This window comes from Ipomoea triloba, chromosome 13 (assembly GCF_003576645.1).
Source record: "Ipomoea triloba cultivar NCNSP0323 chromosome 13, ASM357664v1".
Taxonomy (NCBI): domain Eukaryota; kingdom Viridiplantae; phylum Streptophyta; class Magnoliopsida; order Solanales; family Convolvulaceae; genus Ipomoea; species Ipomoea triloba.
Genome location: NC_044928.1, coordinates 31,047,190 through 31,073,220, shown reverse-complemented (window position 1 = coordinate 31,073,220; position 26,031 = coordinate 31,047,190). Strand labels below are relative to the sequence as shown.

General features: G+C 31.2%; 2 protein-coding genes across 5 annotated transcripts; both read left to right on the top strand.

Moving 5' to 3' along the window:
- Positions 1-3,062: 3,062 nt before the first annotated feature.
- Positions 3,063-4,737, top strand: LOC116001484 (mental retardation GTPase activating protein homolog 4-like). The gene is made up of 3 exons (XM_031241357.1): positions 3,063-3,652; positions 4,249-4,446; positions 4,548-4,737. The coding sequence occupies exons 1-3, from the start codon at positions 3,063-3,065 to the stop codon at positions 4,735-4,737; spliced, it is 978 nt and encodes a 325-aa protein (XP_031097217.1).
- A 5,106-nt stretch (positions 4,738-9,843) lies between these two features.
- On the top strand, positions 9,844-15,202 carry LOC116001020. Of its 4 annotated transcripts, none has more exons than XR_004094203.1 (8): positions 9,844-10,035; positions 10,131-10,211; positions 10,610-10,684; positions 11,267-11,524; positions 12,353-12,494; positions 13,529-13,609; positions 14,160-14,198; positions 14,863-15,202. XR_004094203.1 is itself a non-coding variant. In XM_031240921.1 (7 exons), the coding sequence occupies exons 4-7, from the start codon at positions 12,432-12,434 to the stop codon at positions 15,079-15,081; spliced, it is 402 nt and encodes a 133-aa protein (XP_031096781.1). In that variant the 5' UTR covers positions 9,847-10,035; positions 10,131-10,211; positions 11,267-11,524; positions 12,353-12,431; the 3' UTR covers positions 15,082-15,202. The 4 variants fall into 4 exon arrangements, 1 of the variants encoding a protein (XP_031096781.1); XR_004094201.1 differs by having other exon boundaries at positions 10,601-10,684; XR_004094202.1 differs by having other exon boundaries at positions 10,601-11,012.
- The last annotated feature ends 10,829 nt before the right edge of the window (positions 15,203-26,031 follow it).

Sequence of the window (26,031 nt, the reverse complement as noted above, 5' to 3'; positions counted from 1 at the left end):
GCAAAGAGCATTTCGCCGCCGTTTTCCCGACATAATCGCATCGGCGACGCTCACTATAGCACTCGTTCGCCGGAAGTTTTTGCAACAACACTAAGCAGTAGTCTTCATACTATCATTGAAGCATTTTGAAAACAGGTATTTCTTCACATTTTTATATTATGGGATTTTAGTTCAAAAATTTTACGTTTTATTCAATATTTTGTGATTCTAAGTAGTTTAATGAGTTTCTGTGGAGTAGATTTCTATTGTATGTAACATACAATGTTAATAGACTACTGCTTCTGTGAATGTCTAAATGCATAACATTGATAAATATAATTACAAAACATATTGCCCTTGAAATGTGTGAATGTGGAGTGTTGAAACTGTGAATATAGAGTACTGCTTCTGTGAATGTAGTGATTTGAGTGTGTGAATGCATAATAGTGTTGATATAAGTACTAAACATATTGCCCCTTAAATGTGTGAATCTAGAGTTTTCAAAATGTGAATACACAGTATATTGTATGTGAATCTAGTGTTACGAATGTGTGAATGTAGAAGAGATAGTAATTATATTACTGAACAATTATCACTGAAATGTGTGAATGTGTTGTTTTCTAACTGTGAATATAGAGTATATTAACTATGAATATAGAGTTTTGAATGTGTGAATTCATAACAGTGTTGATAAAATTAATAAACATATAGCCCTGTGGTGTTTCTAGATTGTGAATATGTAGTATAGCTTATGTGAATATATAGTTTTCAATGTGTGAATCTATAGCTCTGTAGTGTTCTGTTTTTATTTCTAAACTATTCATTGGTACAATTGGCAGCAATGGATAAAACAAATCCTAGCCGTGTGAACAAAGAGGCAAGGAAGACAAGAGCTATACTTAGCTCTCAAGCTGCAGAGGCAGAAAGTTCAGACTCGTCTATCCAAGCCGAAGTAAGAACAAAACAGCGTAATGACAGGCCATCTGCCGCTGAAAAAAAAAACAGGAAAGAGGAAAGCAGTGGAACAAGGGGAAGGTAGTGGGGCTGAAAGAGCAGCAAAGAGAAAATCTACAAGAAAAAATCCACGCACAGATGAGGATGAAACTGTAGAGAAACAACAAAAAACGTGGAATACAAGGATGAACCCGAAGAATGTGGCTGAGTTTGTGCAAGAGCTGACTGATGAATAGAAAAGGGTTGTGGAGGAGATCGGATTTGGAGGGATATTACACCAACTAACAAAGAGTGAAGGCCCTCTAATGAAGTACTTGATTAGACAGTTTGATGTTTATCGCTCTGCAATCCGACTTGAAGGGGGTGAATTACTGCTTATAGAAGAGGATGATGTTTAAAGAACGTTGGGGATCCCACAAGGGAGCAAAGTGGTTGAGGAGGCCACAAGATTTGAGCATATGGCAGAAGATGGTGCTAGTGGAGCGTATGCCAACCTCGTGGCCTTATGGAGGGAGCGATGGGGAATTGATGGTAAATCCCCAATCACAACTTCAATGCCAGGGCAGATTCTGAAAAGAGGAGACCATGGAGATATGTTTAAACGCGACTTTGTCCTGTTTATAGTATCGGCAATGCTGTGTGGCCACCAAGATAGGTGTTGCAACTTTAGGATTTTTTTAAAATCCTTGATAGACCTTGACCAGATCAAGAGCTACAATTGGTGTGCCTATACACACAAGTCTATGGTCGACTCCATTCAATCTTTTAAGAAGAATGACAAGCAATTCTTCACTGGACCGGTTGCATTCATCCTAGTAAGTTTACTTTATTTTATGAATATATACTTGTCAGATTGTGAATAAATAGTATTGAAGCTGTGAATATATGGACATGAATGTGTGAATCTAGAACAGATACTACTGTAATTATTGAAATATGTGAACAAGTATCACTGAAATGTGTGAATATGAACTTTTCAAACTGTGAATATAATGTATTGAAGTTGTGAATATATAGACATGAATGTGTGAATCTATAACAGATAGTAATATAATTACTGAAATCTATGAATATATACTTGTCAGATTGTGAATATATAGTATTGAAGCTGTGAATATATGGACATGAATGTGTGAATCTAGAACAGATACTACTGTAATTATTGAAATATGTGAACAAGTATCACTGAAATGTGTGAATATGAACTTTTCAAACTGTGAATATAATGTATAGAAGTTGTGAATATATAGACATGGATGTGTGAATCTATAACAGATAGTAATATAATCACTGAAATCTATGAATATATATACTTGTCAGATTGTGAATATATAGTATTGAAGCTGTGAATATATGGACATGAATGTGTGAATCTAGAACAGATACTATTGTAATTATTGAAATATGTGAACAAGTATCACTGAAATGTGTTGTAATTATTGAAATATGTGAACAAGTATCACTGAAATGTGTGATAATTATTGAAATATGTGAACAAGTATCACTGAAATGTGTGAATATTATTGAAATATGTGAACAAGTATCACTGAAATGTGTGAATATGAACTTTTCAAACTGTCAAGTATCACTGAAATGTGTGAATATGAACTTTTCAAACTGTGAATATAATGTATAGAAGTTGTGAATATATAGACATGAATGTGTGAATCTATAACTGATAGTAATAGTGTATTGAATATGTGAATATACTGTACTGAATCTGTGAATGTGTGAATATGGGCTTTTCAAACTGTGAATAAACTTCAGTTCTAACTCCCTGTCTTGTGCAGCTTGTGTACTTTGACCGAGTACAGTTCAAGGGGATGAGAGTGAATAGAACATACCCAACCATTGTTGGGTGGAGTGCTGAACTTGCTAGAAAAAGGGTTAAAGAAGAAAACAAAGCAGGGTTGTTTGGAAGGGGGACAGTGCTCCCTAGAATATCAAAACCTACTTATATTGCTGCTGCCACCTCCAGGCAGAATGATCAACCTCCTGTTGCTGCATTGAATATCCCATCATCAAGCGTAGATAGGGTGGCAGGGATCATACAAAAGCTGGCTTCGACAGTAGGAGAGTTTGGTGAGGCTATGGCTGAAATTGGAAAGTAAGGAGCACCCGTAAATGTGATGAGGAAGACATTTTCGGGCTTATCTAACATGCTAAATGTTGCCAGCACCATAGAAGCCACTTCAATCCCAACATCCTCCCAGTTGGACGACATCTTCTTTGGTAGTGAAAGCTTCACTACGGCTGTGGATGCCCTTGTCGAAGCCTTTGAAAAGACAAGGAAACAAATGGACCCTAATGCCCCTTCTTTTGACTTGGGGCTATCTCAAGCAACACAGCCATCAGAACAATTAGATGCTCCGACCTTTGATTTGGGGCTGAGTCCATCACCACCACCAGCACAGCAACAGGAGGGGGATTTAGGGCTAACTCCACCACTACAACCAGCACAGCAGCAAGGGAGTGATTTGGGGCTGACTCCACCACCACCACCAGCACAGCAGCAACAGAAGGACAAAGAGCAACAACAAGAAAAGGAGAAAGATAAGGAGAAAGAGCAAGAGACAGAGGATGCTGCGGGGGAACCGGGGATTGATGCCCTGGTGGATAGAATTGCAGGGGAAGCCACAAAAGATGCAACTTTTTCAACCCCTGGTGTGACTAGAGTTCCTTTTCAAAGGGCTGATTCCCCTGTTGATGAATTTGATAGGTAATGGAATACTTTTACTTAGCAGAATCTAGAACTTAGACTACAAAGAATGATCTTAGTACTATGTTTTTGTCAATCTATAGAATGGCTGTAAAGTTAGCAATGAAGCCCTAAAATGTTATGAATGTAGACTATAAAAAATGTGAATGTTTAGTATGCAATATATGAATATAAAATTATAAAGCTGTGAATCTGTGACAGAGGTAACCTACTTATAGTGAATCTGAAGTCCTAAGATGTGTGAATATGGTGTTTAAGAACTGTGAATATGGAATATATAAACTGTGAATATACAACATTAAAGCTGTGAATCTGTAAAACAAAGGGAATCAGTTAACAAATTGTGAATATAGATATAACAGATGGTGAATATACAGCTAACAATTTGTGAACATAGGGATCTAAAGTTGTGAAGGAAGCATTGGGACACCTAAAACTAAACACCTTAAGGCTAAACCTCCAAAATTCTAAATTGTGAATATAGACCTCACAGACTGTGAACATAGAGATAACAAGGTGTGAATATAAGGCTCTATATTTGGTAAACATAAGCTTCTGTTTTTTGTTGACTAAATACTTCTATTATGTGAACACAGTGCATTAGCAGAGAGTGAATCTGATGTTGAGGATGTCATTACTAGAAAGAGGCCTCAACGAAAGTTCAAGAACATCCCCCTAAACCTACGGTCTCCATTCTGGAATGAACATGGGATGAAAATCAGAAATGCCACTGTCCCAGATAAACTCCTCTCGAACTATGCATTTGTAGAAGTTTCTGAGGAACATCCTAAAGAGTATGTTCCATCTAAATATTTATTAATTACTTACATTAATGTGAATTGGGTAAATTTTCTATTTTTTTTTAATTTTAATTCTTTTTTTGTGCCTTTTGTAGTGAATTACTTTTCAGCTTTGGTGACATTGAGATCACTAGGGATCACTTCATCTCGCTCAGTGTTGGCCAAGTTGAAAATATCTTCTTAGATGTATGGGCATTGAGGCTCTCAATGCTTGACAAAGAGCGTGCACCCGGGCAACCGAAGAGGGTGTTTTTCAGCACAATTGCCTACGTAAGTCCTTTTTGAATTTGTAAACGAGTATACTTTTTAAATATTGGTATAACTGTGTTAGCTTGGTTACAGATTCACACATTCATACTAGTATATTCACAGTTTCTATACTCTAAATTCACAATTTGAAACCTATACATTCACACATTACAGGGTACAAGTTACTAGACTGTGTTAACTATTTTAAAGATTCACATATTCTATACTCTATATTCACAGTTNTAGAATAGATAATCTGTGAATATACTGTTATGAATGTGTGAATGTGTAACAGTGGTAGACTTAAATATTTATGTCCAGGTTACAGCTTTAAAAGAATACCTAGCACTAGGGTCATCTGCCATATTCTGGAAGGTGGATGAGCTAACCATAGAGGTTGTGGACATGAGTTGGAAAGAATCGGAAAATTATATTGATTGCGGACTATTTGTAATGAGGCATATGGAAACATATAAAGGGACATTGAATAAATAGAACCCAGGATTCAAAAAGAAAGCAAGCTTAAATGTAAGTACACAAATACTATCTTTGAATAATTTCTTATCTTTTTTTTTTTTTTTGCTAGCATTGCAATAAAGTATTTATTTGATCTTGTATATTTGTAGGAAAACTTCTTAATTGGATTGAGGGCCAGGTACGCCGCAACAATCATAAGGTGGCGTGCCAACATATTGAAAAACATTGTGATCAAGAAAACCAAACTCTTGTACAACAAGAAATGAACAGCTTGTACTCAAATGTGAATATACAATAGTTCCTTGAATTCCTGTAGAACTATGTTGTAATCACACACCAATAGCTTTATATTCACACACCCATAGCTTTATNCTATATATTCACATATTCTATACACTATATTCACACATTGAAAACTACACATTCACACATTTCAGTGATTATATTACTATCTGTTCTACATTTCAATTTTAAGACTAAACATTCACAACTTAATAACTCTAAATTCACAATTTCAACACTCCACAATCATCACTGAAATGTACTAATTAATAACTCTAAAGAAATTTTATAACTAAATGTTCACAAATACAAAAAATATATTGTCATCTCTTATTAACATGAACTAATTCAGAACTCCCAGAACTTGGATGTACAAGATATCCATCCCCAGCAATCTCAGATAAACTTCCCGACAAAATAGATTGAACAACACCCTTTGTAATTGAAGCAACCTTGTTTGCAGAACTCTTTCGCCCCCTAGCTACAACAGACTTCTTTTCAATAATACTACTTCGCCTCTTATTACGCTCACCTTTCAATCTCCGGCTTGATGGATCTTGTACAATACCACTTGAAGATGGGACATCAGACTCTTCAATATGAACATAACCAACCTCGGTTTCAACACTTTTCTTTGCACTTTGAAAAGCTTCTTCACAACGCTGTCTAGCTGCACTGTTGTCTTGACAAGAAACAATTAGTCTTTGAAACTTCCTGGTCATCTCAACAACCCAAATTGAAGGAGCAACACCAACATTAGAAAACAAAGAACACATATCAACAGCCTTGCCTTCAGCAACTTTCTTTGTCCACCTTTTCAGAATGTATTTATCGGGAATAGAATAAATGCAATGTACATTCATAATGCGTAAACAATGGCAGCACAAAATTCCTAATTCAGAAAACAACTTACAACTACAAGAAATATCCAAATTGGTAGGCTTAAAACTAACTTCATGCCTTATAATATCTTTATCAGGACGCCAAACATGATACTTCAAATGACAGCCATCATCGAAAACACTATCTTGATGACAAGCAGCACCTTTCAAGAATTGTTCCTCAAACATATAATATATTTCAATGGTATATACCTCTCTAGCATGTGAAAGAAGTTTCACATCATCCATCATCATATTGGGCATGCCTTGAGCACACCGAAAATCCTCACTATTTTCCTTACTTCTCCATTCAGAAACAACGCTCACAAACGATGAGTAGAAATCACAAAGCCCTGCTGTCTTTGTTAGCTTCCTAGAAATTGAATGGTTTGTGGTCTCACTCCTTTGTGAGGATAAAATGCCACCAGAAAAGTAATCCTTGTTAAATGCGGGGCACCATTTTTCCCTACAATCGTACAATTTTTCTAACCATGGATTTTTATGACACTTATAGTCAATCACCATCCTGAAAATCATAAGATCACAAAAGGAAAAAATATACACAATTTTAGAAACTATATTCACAATCTGATAACTCTATATTCACAAATACACTCCTCTACATTCACAGTTTTTAAGATCTCTGAACTCAAGTCTGATAAACATTCACTCAGTCATAACTCTACATTCACAAACCCTATACTATACATTCACAGTCATAACTCTACATTCACAAACCCTATACTATACATTCACAGTTTCAACTCTACATTCACAAACCCTATACTATACATTCACAGTTTCAAACGTACACATTCACACATTTCAGTGATACTTGTTCAGTAATTATATTACTATATTTTCTACACTCACACATTTAGTACTCTAGATTCACAGCTTCTATACTGTATATTCACAAATCAATAAGTCATTATTTTACAAAAATAGTATTGAAAATTCAAACTCAAAGTGAATGAGTAAAGTACAATAACATACCTTGACCAATACAACTCAAACTCAGCTTCGGTGTCTGTGTACTTCAACAAATAATTAAATAGATCCATGAAATTCTTATTGTTCCTAAGTGTCTTGATGTGCTTCTTCGAGTTCTCACCGATATGCCATATGCAAAGACGATGCCGTGATGTTGTAAACACTTGAGAGATGGCAGCAGCCATGGCTGCGCATTGATCAGTCATAATGGTTTGTGGACATTTGCCACCCATAGATCTAAGAAATGCTCTAAACAACCATACAAATGACTCTATCCTTTCGTTCATCAAAAAACCACACCCAAACATAATATTCATACAATGGTGGTTCATCCCTACAAATGGACCACATATCATGTCGTACTTGTTAGTGCGATATGTTGTATCATGCACTAACAAGTCTCCAAACAACGCATAGTCTCGTCTCATTTGCCCGTCCCTCCAAAAAAAGCTAGTTAATCTTGCATCAGCATCAACTTCAAAGTCAAAAAAGAAGTCAGGCTCATTACATTGCCTCCTCCTAAATATTTCAATCAACGAATTCGAATCAGTTCCATCCAAGCTCTTCAAAGAATCAGATGCTAATGAATTGTAAGCATCTCGATTGGTAAACCCAACGAGTGGAGACCCTCCTGACTGATGTTTCAAAAACCTTATCCCATCCGCTAAGGCAACCCCACTCTTCTTTAAGTATGAAAGTTGATTATTTCCCACTCTTCTGTGCGAACGAAGTAGGTGACTCTTGTCTTTAGTGCTTAGCTTGTGGTTATGAGCTTTCTCGTGTTTTGTTACTATCCACACCCCATTACCATCTACATCAAACTGAATATATGCGCCACACCCCGTCCTTAAATTAATCTTTGAATACGCCTTAACACCACTATTTTTTTTGGACTTACTACCAGCCTTAGAGCACAAAAATGTCTTCATCTTAACATTTTTAGTAGACCCTTGGTAGCGTTGCTTACCCTTCCTCACACTAAAACCAATTCTAAATGCATAATCGTTATACAACTCATACGCTTCATCACCATTACTTACTACAATACCCACCAAATCTTGATCAACTGCACATATGAAATATAACCTCAAGTATGGAATTATATCAACACTGTTATGCATTCACACATTCAAAACTATATATTCACAGGTCATATACTCTATATTCACACATCAAACACTATTACACACAACTACACATAAATCGTAAATCAATATGAATCACTAATTTACTCTAAAAAACAATTAAAAAAAACCTGGAATTGAAGTAGAATCCTCAACATTTATACAGCCTTGATCATTGCTTGTTGAGACAACAACTAAATCTGCATTCACTACAAATATAAAAAAAATAAAACAGAGTATCGGGAAACAGTGTGAATCTATAGTTCTAAATGTGTGAATCTAGAACTATGTATCTGTGAATGTATAGTTGTATAAGTGTGAATCTAAAACTCAAATACATGGTTACACAATCAATCTAACCATAAATCCTAAATTCGAAAAAAACAAACATAAATCTATACAATTCATCAAACATGAATCCAAACTTAAAACCTGCAATCGAAGATGAGCCATCAACGTGTAAACTTAGTTGATCTACTGCCTCTGCCATCACTGCAAATATAAAAAATAAAACAGAGTATCAGGAAACAGTGTGAATGTAGTGTTCATAATGTGTGAATCTATCACTATGTAACTGTGAATGTAGAGTTGTATAAGTGTGAATCTAAAACTCAAATACATGGTTACACAATCAATCTAACCACAAATCCTAAATTCGAAAAAAACAAACATAAATCTATACAATTCATCAAACATGAATCCAAACTTAAAACCTGCAATCGAAGATGAGCCATCAACGTGTAAACTTAGTTGATCTACTGCCTCTGCCATCACTGCAAATATAAAAAATAAAACAGAGTATCAGGAAACAGTGTGAATGTAGTGTTCTAAATGTGTGAATCTATCACTATGTAACTGTGAATGTAGAGTTGTATAAGTGTGAATCTAAAACTCAAATACATGGTTACACAATCAATCTAACCACAAATCCTAAATTCGAAAAAAACAAACATAAATCTATACAATTCATCAAACATGAATCCAAACTTAAAACCTACAATCGAAGATGAGCCATCAACGTGTAAACTTAGTTGATCTACTACCTCTGCCATCATTGAAGAAGAATTTCAAAGAAGAATTACGATGGTGAATCGAAAGAATTTCGCGATGTTGAATCGGAGGAGATCGGCGATGATGAATCGAACGAGAATTGCGATGATAAATGAGTGAAGAATTGTTTTGCGATGATGGTGAATGACTGGAGAACTGCGATGATGAACCGGACAACCGCTTACTGCTCTCCCAATCTCTGTTAACGGCGTTAATTAACAATTTTTTTTTTTAAAAAGCATAAAACGACGTCGTTTTGGACCCAGGTGCACCTTGCAAGGTGCACCTGGGTCCACGGCATAATTTGCGATAAATACTCTATAACCCACCGACAACCCACATATCTACGCCATTATTTTCTGTTCTCTCATCTCATAGCTAGGTTACCTCTCACCCCTCTCTCTCTCTCTATCTCTCCCATCCGTTGTTCACTCAGGCTCCCCGCCTCTCACTCTTGTACAGTGACTGCTTGTCTGCATCTCCGTGGAACCGTTACTCCGTCTATGCCTCCGGTACTCCGCAATCTGGTGAGTCTCCTTTGTCATCTCACTTTCTCAGTTTCAGAGACTCATAGATTCAACTTTCAATCTTCAACTCTCCGTTCTTTCTCTGCTCTCTACAGGACACTGTAGAGGTCTACAGCGTATCTCCTTTGAGGTTTCAAGTTTCTCGACTACTACCCCTGGTCATGGAAATGTAACAGGTACTTTACTACTTTATTTGTATTTATTTTATTTTTTTCACAAAAATTTTAAAACTTTTAACAGTTTTTGGAAATTTGACCCTTTTGTAATTTGCTCAAGATAATTTAATAACTTTTCCAGAATTTTTAGTTGGTTTCTCATTAGTCATTGTATTTTATGTTCTACTAATTTATAATTTTTATTATTTTTTAAAAGTAAAGTCAAAAAATTTGTTTGTCTTTCCAGCCATTTTAGTTTGCTGTACAGTTTTTATAAAGGTCCCCAGGACTCCCAGGATTGTGTATTTGACCCTTTTGTAATACTTTGCCCAAGATAATTTAATAACTTTTCCAGAGTTTTTAGTTGGTCGTTTCTCATAGTCATTGTATTTAGCCAAAGAACATTCTAGCTAATGCAGATTGCAAATTGACACTGTGATTTGGCACTTGCTCGGGTGTCATTTGATGATGCCCCCTCTGCTGTTTTCTGGACTGTATGTGTTTCCTCTTCTTTAAAGTTTCTGAGTTTAGTTTTATTCAATTGCAATTCATGCACATAAGCAGTGTACTTATATTACCACTTTTTACAATTCTAATTTCTTGGGTTATGCTAAACCTTATTGCTTCTTTGAAGTACTATTAAGTCAAGTAAGTTATGCACCCCAAAAGATATAATGATATTAAAGTATTATGTTCTGAATCAAAACTTTTTTAATTTCACTGTTGTGTGTTTACTCTTGCAGTGTACGGAAATTGACTCTCTCTTTTTAATGGTTGTTTGACATGCCTTTCTCAGTTCTAAAATTACATGCTTAAAAATGTGTATGTGTTGCAATTGTTGCCTATGAACTCATTGCTATTTATCAGCCTATATAATAATTGCTTGCCTGTGATAATAATTACTATTACCTGGTATAATCACACTTTTCATTGAAACTGGATATATATATATTAGTAAGAACCAAATATGAAACTTTAATTTCACTTGATTGTATATAGATACAAATATATAAATAGACATACATAAATATTAATCTTACATGACTTTCCTTGCTCTTGCTTGTCCCTCATCGCAGTTCAGGGATTTCATAAGTTCGGACCAACATGACTCTTATTGCTCTCCTCGTGTGGAAAGGGCTAACCTGAGAGGCAAGAAGAATGTATCCACTTTTTAATCTTGGAACTGAGATCACACCATTCAGGAGTGCGATCAAGGTTCGCGTTGTTTTGCATGGTTGGTGCATATACCTGAAGGGAAAAGGAAGCGATGCAATCACAAGCAAGCAGGTTGTGTTTCACAATTCTGAGGTCATGTTTAAAATAGATAGAATAAGGTAATATCCAACTCATATACAATATATCAATATATATTTTGATTCATATAATTTTTATATATGCAGGGAACATTGGTACAATAATAAGTATATTATTGTAATATTATTGTAATTGTAATGTATTGATCATCTCTAATTCAAGCTGTACTTTTCAGAATTCTTATATTGTTATAATAATAAAGATTAGAGCTTTGTTTATGTCTTATTCATTATTTAATTTCTATGCACCAGATACAAAATCCTAAGGGTATAAGCACCAAAAGTAGTACAATTAGTTAATTAGTTTTCAATTTTTTGCCAGAATAGAGCATACTTTGACAAATTATATATCCTAAGCATTATAGAATTTCATTTCATGATAAGCTTTAATACCTGCAAAAATTGGAGTTATCACTTATTAAACTTAGCTAATGGTAATGCACACTGTGAATCTATCATGAAATACTCTACTCACACATTTGTAATAACTATAGAATAATACTTATACTTTTAAGTATATTGGACTGTGTTGTAGTTTAAAAACAAGGATTTTATTATTATTTAATTCAAGTGGCAATTCATATATATGAATATCAAGGGAAAAAAGAAATGTAAATTTTTCAATATTGTTAGAAATGTAAAATTTTCACTTATTACACTAACTTCTTTCGTTGCTTTTAAATCTTTGACTGTGTTATTCATATTGTACATAATTCTTTCATCCAAGTTTCATTAATTTCAGTTGAAAAACATATATATTAATAATAAGAGAACAAAAAAATGTTAAATTTTCAATACTTACAGACAAATGCTTATACTATCTGCTGCCATTGCTTTTGAACTGCACAGGACAATGATACACTACATACTAAATTAGTGTGAATGCTATAAAAGAATGTAAAAATATAGTTGTTGATGTTGACCTTCTATGAAGAAGCTTAAAGGTCAGTTTGTATCGGATCCAAGAGAAAAAGTGCTGAAAAGGACAAAGGTAAATCTAACATTTATTAGCAAATATATATTTATTTTTTTTTGAAAACTATCAGCAAATATTTTAGTCATTATATAGGCTGATAAATAGCAATGAGTTCATAGGCAACAATTGCAACACATACACATTTTTAGGCATGTAATTTTAGAACTAAGAAGACATGTCAAACAACCATTAAAAAGATAAAAGGGTCAATTTCCAAACACTACAAGAGAAAGCACAACATTGCATAAAGTTTTGAGTTCAGAACATAATACTTTGCCCAAGATAATTTAATAACTTTTCCAGAGTTTTTAGTTGGTCGTATGTTTCTCATAGTCATTGTATTTAGCCAAAGAACATTCTGGCTAATGCAGATTGCAAATTGACACTATGTGATTTGGCACTTGCTCGGGTGTCATTTGATGATGCCCCATCTGCTTTTTTCTGAACTGTATGTGTTTCCTCTTCTTTAAAGTTTTTAAGTTTAGTTTTATTCAATTGCAATTCATGCACATAAGCAGTGTACTTATATTACCACTTTTTACAATTCTAATTTCTTGGGTTATGCTTAAACCTTATTGCTTCTTTGAAGTACTATTAAGTCAAGTAAGTTATGCACCCCAGAAGATATAATGATATTAAAGTATTATGTTCTGAACTCAAAACTTTTTTAATTTCACTGTTGTGTGTTTACTCTTGCAGTGTACGGAAATTGACTCTTTCTCTTTTTAATGGTTGTTTGACATGCCTTTCTCAGTTCTAAAATTACATGCTTAAAAATGTGTATGTGTTGCAATTGTTGCCTATGAACTCATTGCTATTTATCAGCCTATATAATAATTGCTTGCCTGTGATAATAATTACTATTACCTGGTATAATCACACTTTTCATTGAAACTGGATATATATATATATATATATATATTAGTAAGAACCAAATATGAAACTTTAATTTCACTTAATTGTATATAGATACAAATATATAAATAGACATACATAAATATTAATCTTACATGACTTTCCTTGCTCTTGCTTGTTGTCCCTCATCGCAGTTCAGGGATTTCATAAGTTCGGACCAACATGACTCTTATTGCTCTCCTCGTGTGTTAAGGGCTAACCTGAGAGGCAAGAAGGTATTGTGAGAGCATTTTTACAGTAGATTTCGTAGAGTTAATTTGAAAGCCTTTCGTTTGTGGCGTTTGTGGAGTACAATGCCCAATTACACCACTATTTATAGTACACTTTATAAGCTGTATATTTGTAGATAATTAAATGCTCGTTATTAATTCCATTGGAGATTGAAGAGGCAATCATGTGAAATTAAATTGTGAGACTTGAGTATTCTCCACTGAATGTATCTGAAAGATTTTTTTTTTTTTTTGAAAGCTGATCTAAAATAATGTACCAAGATAATGTTATTAATGTTTTTCTTGAGAATGATTACGCAAGATATATTTGAAGAGTACTGGACTTTAGCAATAGTAAATCTTGTTTTTTAGTTAATCATAGCATTTGTCTGTAAGTTTTCCTTAAATAATAAATTTGAATACAAATTGAAGTTTTAGTTCTAGTTTCTTTCCATACTCATCAAATTTACAGTAAGCATTTAAGAACTTTGAATAATTTCTTAGCACTGTGAAACTGCATAAATTAATTCATTTTTCATTTTGCTTTATCAATCAGGAAGGATGTATTCATGCAAGGATAACTCTGTCATCCCAAGTAAGTATACCTGCATTCCTGACAATAAAATGCATGTCTATTATTTTTAATTTATTTATGAACTTTAATTTGAATGAAGTTAAGTTATTGTTTTAAAGTATCATGATCCAATAAATCAATTAGGTGATAATAATATAATAATATTATTATGTAAATTTATCTAAATATGTAAATGCTTTTATATTTTGACGTGTATTTTCATTATTTCTGATAATAATATTAATTTCTTAGTTGAATTTTCATTATTTCTAATGATAATATTGAATTTCTTAGATATGATTGGAATAAAAATTTTACGGGCATTATAAAACTATAAAACTAAGATTTTATTAAAATGGACCAATTAATTCATTTGTGAAATTATATTTCTACATAGATCTTCCACAAACACATAACAAATTCTGTACATTAAGTAAATTATGTATTCGAAGAATCAATACCCGTAAATAACAGTTATTACTAAAAAAATTGTTCAGGTCATACACAACACCTTCTTTGAACACATTTTGGAATTTTTTTCTACTTGTTTCCTCGGTATTGAAGCATGAAGATATGTACCCCAAAAAATTAATAATTAAAAGAAAAAAAAATACAAAGCAAGTATTACCCGTAGTGAAAAATGTTACCTCTTCATCGTATAAGATACACTCTTTACTTTTAACAGATTTGCTGCCATGGTTGTCTTGAACTTCATATGTTGATAGCTTTGGCGAAAGTCATGAGGCTTATATCTCTCGCCAAAGTGAACATTCCAACCATATGCTATGTGGTGTTTACATTGCAATTGAAGACGATGGAGTGGAAAGCCAAAAAACAATCACTATTTATAGCCAACTCACTTCCATTGAACCTGCCTTTTTGCTTTACATTTTCACTGCATTAAATTTTTTTCAGATCCGTTGTATTGTATATAAGTGTAATCAATTCCAACTTATTGATATTCCAAACGTCACATTATTATTGACTCAATAGCTGAACAATTATCACAATAATTTATTCCAAAATGCAGTGCTTTGTTTTTGGCGGGAAACATTTTCTTTTTTTAATTACCAAAAAGGTTTTGCTTTATTATTGTAGAAGATATATTAAAATAAAAGTGTTGTTTTCTCGCCTGTCCTAAAAAAGATAGCTATGTTTTAAAATTATAATCATTTTTTAACTAATTAAATAATAACAAAAATGATATATATGTTAATTTAATTTATAGTAATGATTACCTAAAATATTTATTATACCACGAATCATGGTATACTTTTACGGGGCGTTTGGTTGGAGGGAGGGAATTAGGTGGGAAAATAATAATGCGGGAATAAAGTGGAGTTTAAATTTCAGTGTTTGGTATGCATGAATATAATTACTGGGAATTTCAATTCCAATGTTTGGTATACATGTGAATTGAGATGGAATAAGTAGTATAAAGTTCAAAATGCCCTTTTATGTTGTTGTATTATTATTACTATTATTATTATTATTATTATTATTATTATTATTATTATTATTAATCTTAAATGACAAGTATCTATTGGACTCATTTGCATATTCAAACCCCAAAAAATATAACATATTAAATTCAAAAACACTCATCTACCGTATCTCTTGAACTAAAAAAAAAAAAGAAAAAAAAAGAAAAAACAAAAAAGCATAAGCATTTAATTTGGGTAGTCAGAAATTTTGAAGAGTTATGCATATAAAGAATTCAAAAAACCATACACGAAGTTGCTATATATAAACAATGCATATAAAGAATGCAAATTTTGAATAGTTGCTGCATATAAATATTTAAAGGAACATACACAAAGGAAAGTCGAAGAATAATACACTCTATAATTTTGAAGGGAAGGTTATACATGAATTTTAGGTTAAAATAATGGAGGGGTAATTTTGTTTCATGATTATCTTTTTTTCTTCCTAAAATCCATGGAATTAAAATTTCGGGAGGGGGGGGGGGGGGGGGGGCATGGGGTTCTAATTCCATGAAAATGAGGCTAACCAAACGATGGAATTTAGTTGCCTTCATAATTATGTGAAATTAAGTGGGAAAAGAATTGTAATTTACTCCAACCAAACACCCTTTTAAGGTACACTAAACTAATACTCCGTATATTTTTTCAACTTAAATTCAATTTTTATATACAAATAAAATTAATATATAAAAATATGTATCATTAAAAATTTCTAATTAAAATTTTTAATTAATACCTATATTGACATTCTTATTTTAATGTATTAAATTAACATACAATTATATTAAATTACTATATTATAATCATTTTTAATATACTATTAGTTCATTTTCAAAATGTTGTAGATTAATTTTTTACAATACTATTGTAATATATAATTAAAATTAACATGGACTTACATAGTACGGAGTATATATTAAAACAAATGTGTTATTTTCCAACTAATCCTAAGAAAATAGTTATATTTTGAAATTTGAAATTACAATCATTTTTACCTAATTAAATAATAACTAAAATGCTATATATGTTAATTTAATTTATAGTGATGATTACCTAAAATATTTATTACACCATGAATCATGGTCTACTTTTAAGCTATACACTAAACTAACTAGTATTTTCGCCTGTGCAATGCACGGAATGTATCTCTTATAATATTGAACTGGATATCCTAACCTCACCACCTAATATGATAAACAATTTTAAATAGTTATAATCGAATCAAACAAATTTATGACTGCTATTGGGTAATTACTTACCATTATTCACCCTTGCTCTACACACCTATAGTATAACAATCAGTGGTTCTGCCAAATCAACATTATAGTAAGGCAAGACAGAATCCACGTGCTCCTCCCATAGGGTAATAGTGACCCGACTACCCTTGAGTAGTGAAAACAACAATGAACATGATGATGCCTAAATTTATACTTAAACAAATCAAAAAGTCATCTAAACAAACGCATACCGAGAGTCTTCAATGACAAAATCAATCAACTTTTGGGGATTTGAATTAACTTGGATAACTTTTGGCTCAGTAATGGAAACTACATAACTAATCAAATCTACAAAAACCAAACAAAAGATTTAAAATTTTCATTCATGAATCTAAAAAAGAAATAAGAAAACATCCAGTATAAAATAAAATTTAAAGAAAGAATTTACCAATTAGCCGATTGCTATCTACTCATTCGGGAGCCTTTAACGATCAAAAATCATTGAGTTTGAACATGTGTTTGGAAAATATGAATTTATCTAGATTCTAGATCGGTAGCGCTAATCAAAGTGTCGTGGTTCGCTTTTATAATATACTTATGCTCGCACGACTTAAACCTCATGCGACACATTTGCACGACGAAATTGTGAATATCATAGACTTCCCCCTCCTTCAAGAGTTTCTTGAATTTAACGACAAACTCTTTAGGGATTTGTAAATTAATACAAGTTTTCTGAGGAAAGAAAAAAAAAAGAATATTGTATTACTAAACACTAAGTAATGCTCTCCAGGTGTAAATATTAAATATGACTACAGTGTTCACTACAAAATGCCAAGCACGGCAAAATTTACACAACCTTCCACTCCAATACAAATATATCGTAGTAACAAAATTTATACAACCTTTTTTTTCTCTAATTCATAGAACAAAATTCGGCCACGATATAGACACAATCTTTCCTCTCTAATTCATATACACTTTTAAACTTAATAACATTTACCTGGGAGCCAGGGAGTAAACACTCCAGTGTCTATTAGTTGATTGTGGAATATGGATATTCCCTTGACAAATAACAACGCATTAGTCGAAGTTTAATACAACTTTTTCTCGTCTTGGGGATAGGTCGGAAGCAAAGACAAAAACAGACCTCATTAGTGAAAGAACAATATTGTTGTAAGATTTGCGTGACAATTTCGTTTTACTATTTCGATTTGCGTGAGTAGGTTATAAGATTTCTAATTGATGAGTGCATTTATACTAATACGAATGGACTGAGTATTATAACAATGTTTTAATCCTATTGTATTACAAATACAAAATTTAATGTAGAATTCGAATAGGAAAGTAAGAAACAATATATTCTACTAGGAATTGTATTACAATATTTTATATACAAATCGTAATAATATAGCACTGTATTTTAATGTAGAATTATACTACGAATAGGAAAGTAGGAAACAATATATTCTATTAGAAATTGTATTACAATATTTTACAATATATACAAACCATAATAATATACGACTGTATTTTAATGTAGAATTATAATACGAATAGGAAAGTAGAAAACAATATTAGGAATTGTAATTTTCACTATTCATATTCGTCAATTTTCTAACATTGTTGTTGTTATATCTACTATATTAATAAGAACCAAAGAGAGTTAGGCCTAAAGTGGGTAGAAAAAATGGCGGTCAAATTATTTAATCAAATGGATGGTTCAGATAAATTATTTAAGCGAATAGATGGTTAAGACAATTCAGATTAATATTATTAATAGAGATTACCTAATTTAACCTTACTTTTATGATTATCCATTAAATTTTCCGTTAATATTCCGTTAACTTTTAACTTACCCATTAATTTCTATAAGAAAGGTCTTAGGTTCGAACATCATATCAATCAAATTTGACATAATTAAGTTTCTCACTCTATTTTACTCTTATTAAATTAAATAAATTAGTAGCTACAACAAAAAGTGATACATATGTATTTCTTTAATTTAGAATTATGTGTCTACAATACCTTTATTTGAAAAAATTATTCATTATCAAAAAATTAAATTAAATAAGAGAAATAATTTCATTAGTTATATTGTCTTTATTTTATCTCATGCAAAGATTCTTTACATTCAAATTTATCAATTGATATTCATTACATTGTCCATTATCTTATTTTTACAATATCTTGTACTTAAATATCAAAGTTATAGTACAAAATAATGTTATATATTTATTTACAAAGTATTTTATTAATACTATAACAAAATTTTAAAATAATTTGAAGCTAATTATATTAACTACTTGGGGATTGATTGACAAAGAGAGTACTCAAATAATAACCCAACAAATTGAAGCGGAATCACTCTATTTTACTCTTATTGAATTAAATAAATTAGTAGTTACACAAAAAAAAATGATACATATGTATTTCTTTAATACCATGAAAAAAATAAAAAAATAGTAGTTTCTAACCAATCATATTAACTACTTGGGGGATTTGTTGACAATGAAAGTACTCAAATAACACATTACCCAGCAAATTGAAGCGAGAAACTACCTTTTAATATCTTTGAAATACATAATATTTTAAATTTTTAAATTTTTATTAATTTATTTAATCTTTTTTCTTAAACTAGGGATTTCTTTATCCACAATAACTCATTCAACAATAATGGTTAAACCAAATAAACTCCAAGCAAAACAAGGAAAGTCTATAGCTCCTATATTATAATCTCATTGCATGACGTTGTCATCTATGTTACCAACAATAACCGAATTGCAAATAACACACTACCAACAAAAAGGAAGAGAACAAATAGTAAAGATGAAGACAATGACAATGTTACTCAAAAGAGAATTAATACCACTTAGAAAAATTCAAATTAAAAGTAGTATTTATTTAGACTATCATTTTTAGACCAAGTATTTAGACTATCGATTTTACAAGGTTGCAAACATTTATTTTAGTAATAATTATAATGAATTTTCTATATTATCTTGGATTCATATACTTTGAGTTAGATATTTAAATAAAAAAATTCGACATTCAATTACCCATGTATAAACTTCTCCTATATAATCTCACATTGATATACTTTCAAATATTTATTTAAATATAAACATTGGACATTAACCCAATGCGCGTATAAAACAAGTTCTTTTATAAGATTTATTTGTTTGTTAAAAGTGCTGGAACGCCCGAAATATAATAACAATGTTTTAATATTATTCTATTGTTTTTGATTGTACAATAATAATAGTTGTAATGTGGCATTAAGTCATCCACCATCTAATTAATTAATAAATAAATATTGGTCCTAAAAGTAAAAAATAATTAAATAAACATGTCATTGGATTATGCGCGAAAGATTTTCTTAGGGCGTTTGGTTCGCGGAAAATATTTGAAGGGAAGTGGGAGTGAAATTCCGTGGAAATGTAATTACCAGGAAAATAAATTATGTTGTTTGGTTGGTGGAAAAGAAGTTGTTGGGAAGATAAATTCTGTTGTTTGGTTGGATTTAAAATAGAAAGGAATAATATGTAAAAAGACACATATGCCATTATTATTATTATTATTATTATTATTAACCTAAATAAATAAACCAGTAAACCACAGTCCACAACCCATTTTGGGGGCCCAATAATGATAATACAATTAGGTTTCTTCAATTCATTCTTCACTCATTATTCTCTGGTCGAAAGTTGAAGCAATCCGCAGAGCAAGAGAAGCAGAGGCGGCGATGCGGATGCGGAGGCAGAGGCGCAGATTTGAGGCGGCGACTTGCGAGGCGGGCGCGACGGCGAGGCGGAGGCGAAGGTGGCGACTGGCGAGGCTGGTGTGCTGGCTTCACAGTTTCCAGTTTGGCAGGGAAAAAGTCCAAGAAGAAACGGGAGAAGGAGGAAGAAAACTGAAGGGCAAAGTGGTCTTATCAGATCAATTTTTGTTCCCATTTGCAATGGAAAACAAAATCCGAGGGTTCAACTCCGATTTTCTTTTCCTGTAAAATGAGGAACCCACTTCCCATTGGAATATAAGTTCCAATCAACCAAACAATGGAAAAGAACAATTTCTTTGATAATGAGGAACCCACTTCCTATGGAAAACCACTTCCTGCCAACCAAACATGCCCTAGATGTTTTTGTTTCCTATGACCGTGTCATCAAGTCCATGTTATATTTAGAATGTGTTATTTGTAATACATAAGCATAAATTCCTCATGCTTCAAAAAAAAAACATAAATCCTCATATATAAATAAAATGTAAGTTAATAGCATTAATTTTACAAGTTTTGTTTCCTTCATGGTGTGTTTGATTAGTGAAATTGATAAATATGGAATAAGATTTTATGAAATTAACTTACATTTTTATTTGGTTCATTTTCAATTGCAAAATTTTTTTCATAAGTGAATTTAGGATCTCATCACGAGTTAAAAAATCAAGTAATAGCGCAACTCCAAAAGGGGTGGTCAAGTAGTAGATCATGAATTTGATACATGAAGTCAATGTTTGATTCTTGTCAACACCTTCTAATCGAGCTTATCGTATATGATTTTCTTACTGCAATTTACTTTTTATGTGCACATATTTTCCTCGTCACAAAAAAATAAAATAAAATCCAAGTAATAAAAACACAACAAAAAACAATATTTTCCTCGTCACAAAAAAATAAAATAAAATCCAAGTAATAAAAACACAACAAAAAACAATACAAAAATATCATATTGAAGGAGAATATAATGTAACATTAATCCATGCATAAATAAATATTACATAACACAAAAAAGAATCAATATAGCAATATCACGTTGAAGGAGAATATAATATAACAATAACTCATAAACAAATATACATTTTAGTTAAAAGTATAACATGTATTACGTAAAACAGTCTTACACAAAAGTTTTTCAAAATACTCTATATATATCATGAACATTTACATGTGCTATAGGAAAAACGAAATCAACGTCTACCTAATCTTGCAACTATTAAATTGATTGTGCCACGTGAATTTGCTAATGGCCATTTGTGTTTTTTCTCACAATGAGTTGACACATCTCACTTAAATTTATCTTTACTAGTGGAGCAACACTGGAGATTGCAATATCATGTAGCTTATTAATTGGTAACTTAACCTTTTCTCTATCTCTATCATATAATATTGTAAGATCCCATAAAGGATTGGGCATTCAAATTTTTTGTGGCTATTATTTATTTGAATGAACTTCTTTTTTTCTTTTTATTTGGAATTCTTAATTGGAGCGACATGTATTCTCTGTGCTTAGGTTATCCATTGCTTTTAGTGTTTTCAAAGGGATTAATCTTGAGATTCAAGTGAAAGAAATTTAATTCTTTCATAAATGGAGTAATAGATTTTATACATATAAAATGATGGAGTTTTTTTTTTTTTTTTTTTTTTAATTAATACTTGTTATATATAGTCATGGGGAGTTAATTATCGAATTGACCCTTTGACTATATATAGAGGAATTATTAATTTGATTCTTGACAATTTTTTGCCTAATTAAGTGCTCAATTTTTAAAACATTAACTAATTTTGTTTAGCTGTCAAACATCCACTTACTCGGGACCAATTTTGTAATTTCATTATAGTCAATGGACCATTTTGGTAGTTAACTATTCGATTTAATAAGAAAGAAAATGGTGCATGTGATGATTGAAATGATCATTTGACTATAGTGAAATTACAAATTTGGTCCCGAGTAAACAGATGTCTGACAGCTAAACAAACGGATGATCAAATTGGTTAAATTTTTTAAAGTTGAGCACTTAATTAGGTTAAATAAAAAAAAAGTCAATAATCAAATTAATAATTTTGCTATAGTCAAGAGATCATTTTAGTAATTAACTCTAGTGATGAGTAAAGTTTTCGTTAACCTATCAACTAACATGTATATACAAGTGTGCTTCAGTAGGTTGAGAAAATAATTATGAACAGATGCTACATTGTAACAGACTAAGTAGTATTAACAAAAACATGTATATACAAGTGTGTATGTAATATTCCATATTTTCATCTTGAAACTAACATTGATAGTGACAAAACTAAAGTTGATACAACTAACCTTGTCAACATCAAGCATCCTAGCTGCCTCCATTACTAAATTATATTACATTGTCATTATGATCGATAATCAACATTTTGAAATAATTGATATGCATAATATACTAATATAATTTAAAATTTGGGAGATCAACTCCAACGTGAGTAAAAAGTAAATTTATGTGGATGCTATTCATGCTAATAAATTTTGATTAGTGTCTCACGATAATAAGACTAGCATATGCCAATTCTACTTTATAAATAACGTTGATGTTGTTTTTGAACTTTATATAATTATATTTTGATCGACATATTTAACAAACATTAGTGATAGAGTACGAGTCAGATTTAAAATTTTTTGGCTAAATGAATTGATGTTGATTTTTAGTTGTAAATTTTATAAATATGACTCATTATTGTTTCAATAAAAACAAATATGTTAACTATGGATTTTTTTTTTCAAATGGTCCCTAAAATCTAATAAATGTTTGTGGTTCAAGTAATTGAAATGATATGTATAATGTGGAAAATCTTCTGCAACACACGGCTTTGAGATTTATTTTTGTTTGACCAAATTAATTCAAAAAGTAGAAGTTGACATTTTATATATATATGTGTGTGTGTTGACTAAACATCAAAACACTAACAAATTGACTTTAGTAGTTTTCTTTGACCTGGATGGCTTGCTATTCAATCTGCAAATTATGATATATATGTAATATGCTATCATTGATGGGACAAATGCCTAAGCAATTTTCTTCCTAGTAGAGAAAGACAAAATTTTTCATATATATGTTGAGAGAAATAATGAGTTTTCTAGACATGATACCATTAGTCTATCACCATTTTTATTTGAATAATACTATAGTAATATATTTATTTTTTATGGGGTTATAGGACAGTTCAACTGATCCAATAATCCAAATAGTAAGTCTAAGTAAAACAAAGTCTATGAATCTAATTTGTCAAGATTTTCATTATTGATCAACACAATACGATCAAATCAAGAAAGACTATTGCATTTTTTTGGTTTAAGTTTTTTTTTTTTTTTCCTTCTAATGAAATTAGAATATGAGGAGAGATTACAATACACTTTATTATGTAATACATAATCTATTGAACATTCCATATAGTGTAGTCAATTGACTAGTGATGCATATAATTAATTATATGTTTGACCTATGACATCAATAATTGACTCATTTTATAACATACATTGGATTGTAATTTGTGGAATTTCTTTTATGTTGATTGTAGATAAAACCCAACACATCAATACTTCTGCATGAAAGCTTGTTAAAAACATTATGGCAACTATTATCAGTTCATTTGTTTATAAAAAAAAACCCAAATTGATGTGCTTAGGAACTGTTATATTAACATTTAATTGTTTATTTATAAATTAATGTATTTGATCTTCTGCCAAATTAAATATATAACATCCTCATATGAATATAGTTGCTCATAGTCTAGCTTCTGTGGCCTATTCTCATGCTCCCTCTTTATATTGGGACTCCGTCCATCCTGACTTTTTTTTTTTGAATACTATAAACTCTGTTACAATGCAGTATCTGTTCATAACTACTTTCTCTACCTATTGAAGCACAAGAGTCAGTATTGCCTCCACTGAGGCTCGAACCCACCACCTCCCGTATAAAGTCCGTCCCTCCTGACTTTATTTCGGCTTCTTTACAATAATCCATTATACTTTTGTGTTGCTTTAAAAAAATAGCATTTTCACATGTTATTTAGCAAACAAAAAGTTGATGTTACCAAAGAATCTAGTTTTTTTTTTTTTTTTTTTAAGCACCAAAGAATCTAGTTAATGTCTTAATATCACTGATGATAAAATCAAAGTAGATAAACTAGCATCCGTTTTCAATCAGTTAACAACTAGTTTAGCATCCGTCTCTACTTGAATCTAGTTGATATAGCGACCTTTTAGCCAACTTAGAGCTTCTCTCATACCCATAGCTTCAACCACTCTGAAAGAGAAAGTTCCCATCCACTGAAATTGTACAATAATTTATATAATATATCTAAAAACATAATAAGTATCAATCCAGGTTATACCCCTGGTTTATGTCCGTTTTTTCCGTTAAGTTTTGTTGTACCTTATGCTATAAAAGTTGTACTACATAATTTTTTGGACAAAAATGTCCCTACCGTTATAACTTCGGTTATCTTTTCACATTATAGTTACCATGCACATGCACACACGATATTTTTTCTTACATTCTTCAATGGTAAGTTTGAATTCATTTAGATTTTAATTAAATATTACCATAGTTATATTTAGAAATTTATCATTTCTATAATTCTTACTTCAATAATATTAATATGAATTCTATAATTATAAATAAATATTTTATATATATATATATATATATATATATATATATATATATATAGGTACACACTATTATTTTAAAAAAATATTAATATTATAAATGTTAAACAACATAATGTATTTGTAGTTGAATTGAGACAGGATTTTTAGATATCAATTTGTGGAAATTGTTGAATTGAGATATTTGAAATCAAGTATTATATATATCCATATATGAATATGAATTTATAAGGGATATATCTCTAATTAGAAGAAGACTACATTTAAACAAATTTTATTTATTTTCAAAGAAAAAAAAGTTGTAATACAACGTTGAATATCCTTAAAATTACGGTGGAATATATTCATCACAATGAATTTAAATTTCTTGCGTTAATTTTAAATACATACACAACAAAAATTTTACTCAAATATCTATGAAACTTCGACAACTAAAAAAAAAGCATTATATTTATTTCAAAACGATTTACTAATTGGGTTTAAATATTGGGCACAAGTCTTCGCGCAAAGCGCGTAGAAAAAACTAGTAATAAATATAAAAGTGCATAACAGACTTCGGTCACTATTGAGTTGGTTGGGTAGTGAGTTCATGACCTTTAGATCACAAGTTTAACTCCTAGTTAGGAAATGCCTATTAGACTCTTAATTGAGCTAATCACACCGACTATTGACTCTTTCATAAAAAATAAAAGTTCATAAAATCATATCTACTCAACAAATTTTAAATATAGGGTGTGTT

Bases quoted from the DNA above. Each gene is read 5' to 3' on its own strand.
- LOC116001484 (XM_031241357.1), top strand. From the start codon at position 3,063: ATGAGGAAGACATTTTCGGGCTTATCTAACATGCTAAATGTTGCCAGC. The intron at 3,653-4,248 runs GTAATGGAATAC...ATGTGAACACAG, and splicing joins CCTGTTGATGAATTTGATAG to TGCATTAGCAGAGAGTGAAT. The intron at 4,447-4,547 runs GTATGTTCCATC...TGCCTTTTGTAG, and splicing joins TCTGAGGAACATCCTAAAGA to TGAATTACTTTTCAGCTTTG.
- LOC116001020 (XM_031240921.1), top strand. From the start codon at position 12,432: ATGAAGAAGCTTAAAGGTCAGTTTGTATCGGATCCAAGAGAAAAAGTG. The intron at 13,610-14,159 runs GTATTGTGAGAG...TTTATCAATCAG, and splicing joins CTAACCTGAGAGGCAAGAAG to GAAGGATGTATTCATGCAAG. The intron at 14,199-14,862 runs GTAAGTATACCT...TACTTTTAACAG, and splicing joins GGATAACTCTGTCATCCCAA to ATTTGCTGCCATGGTTGTCT.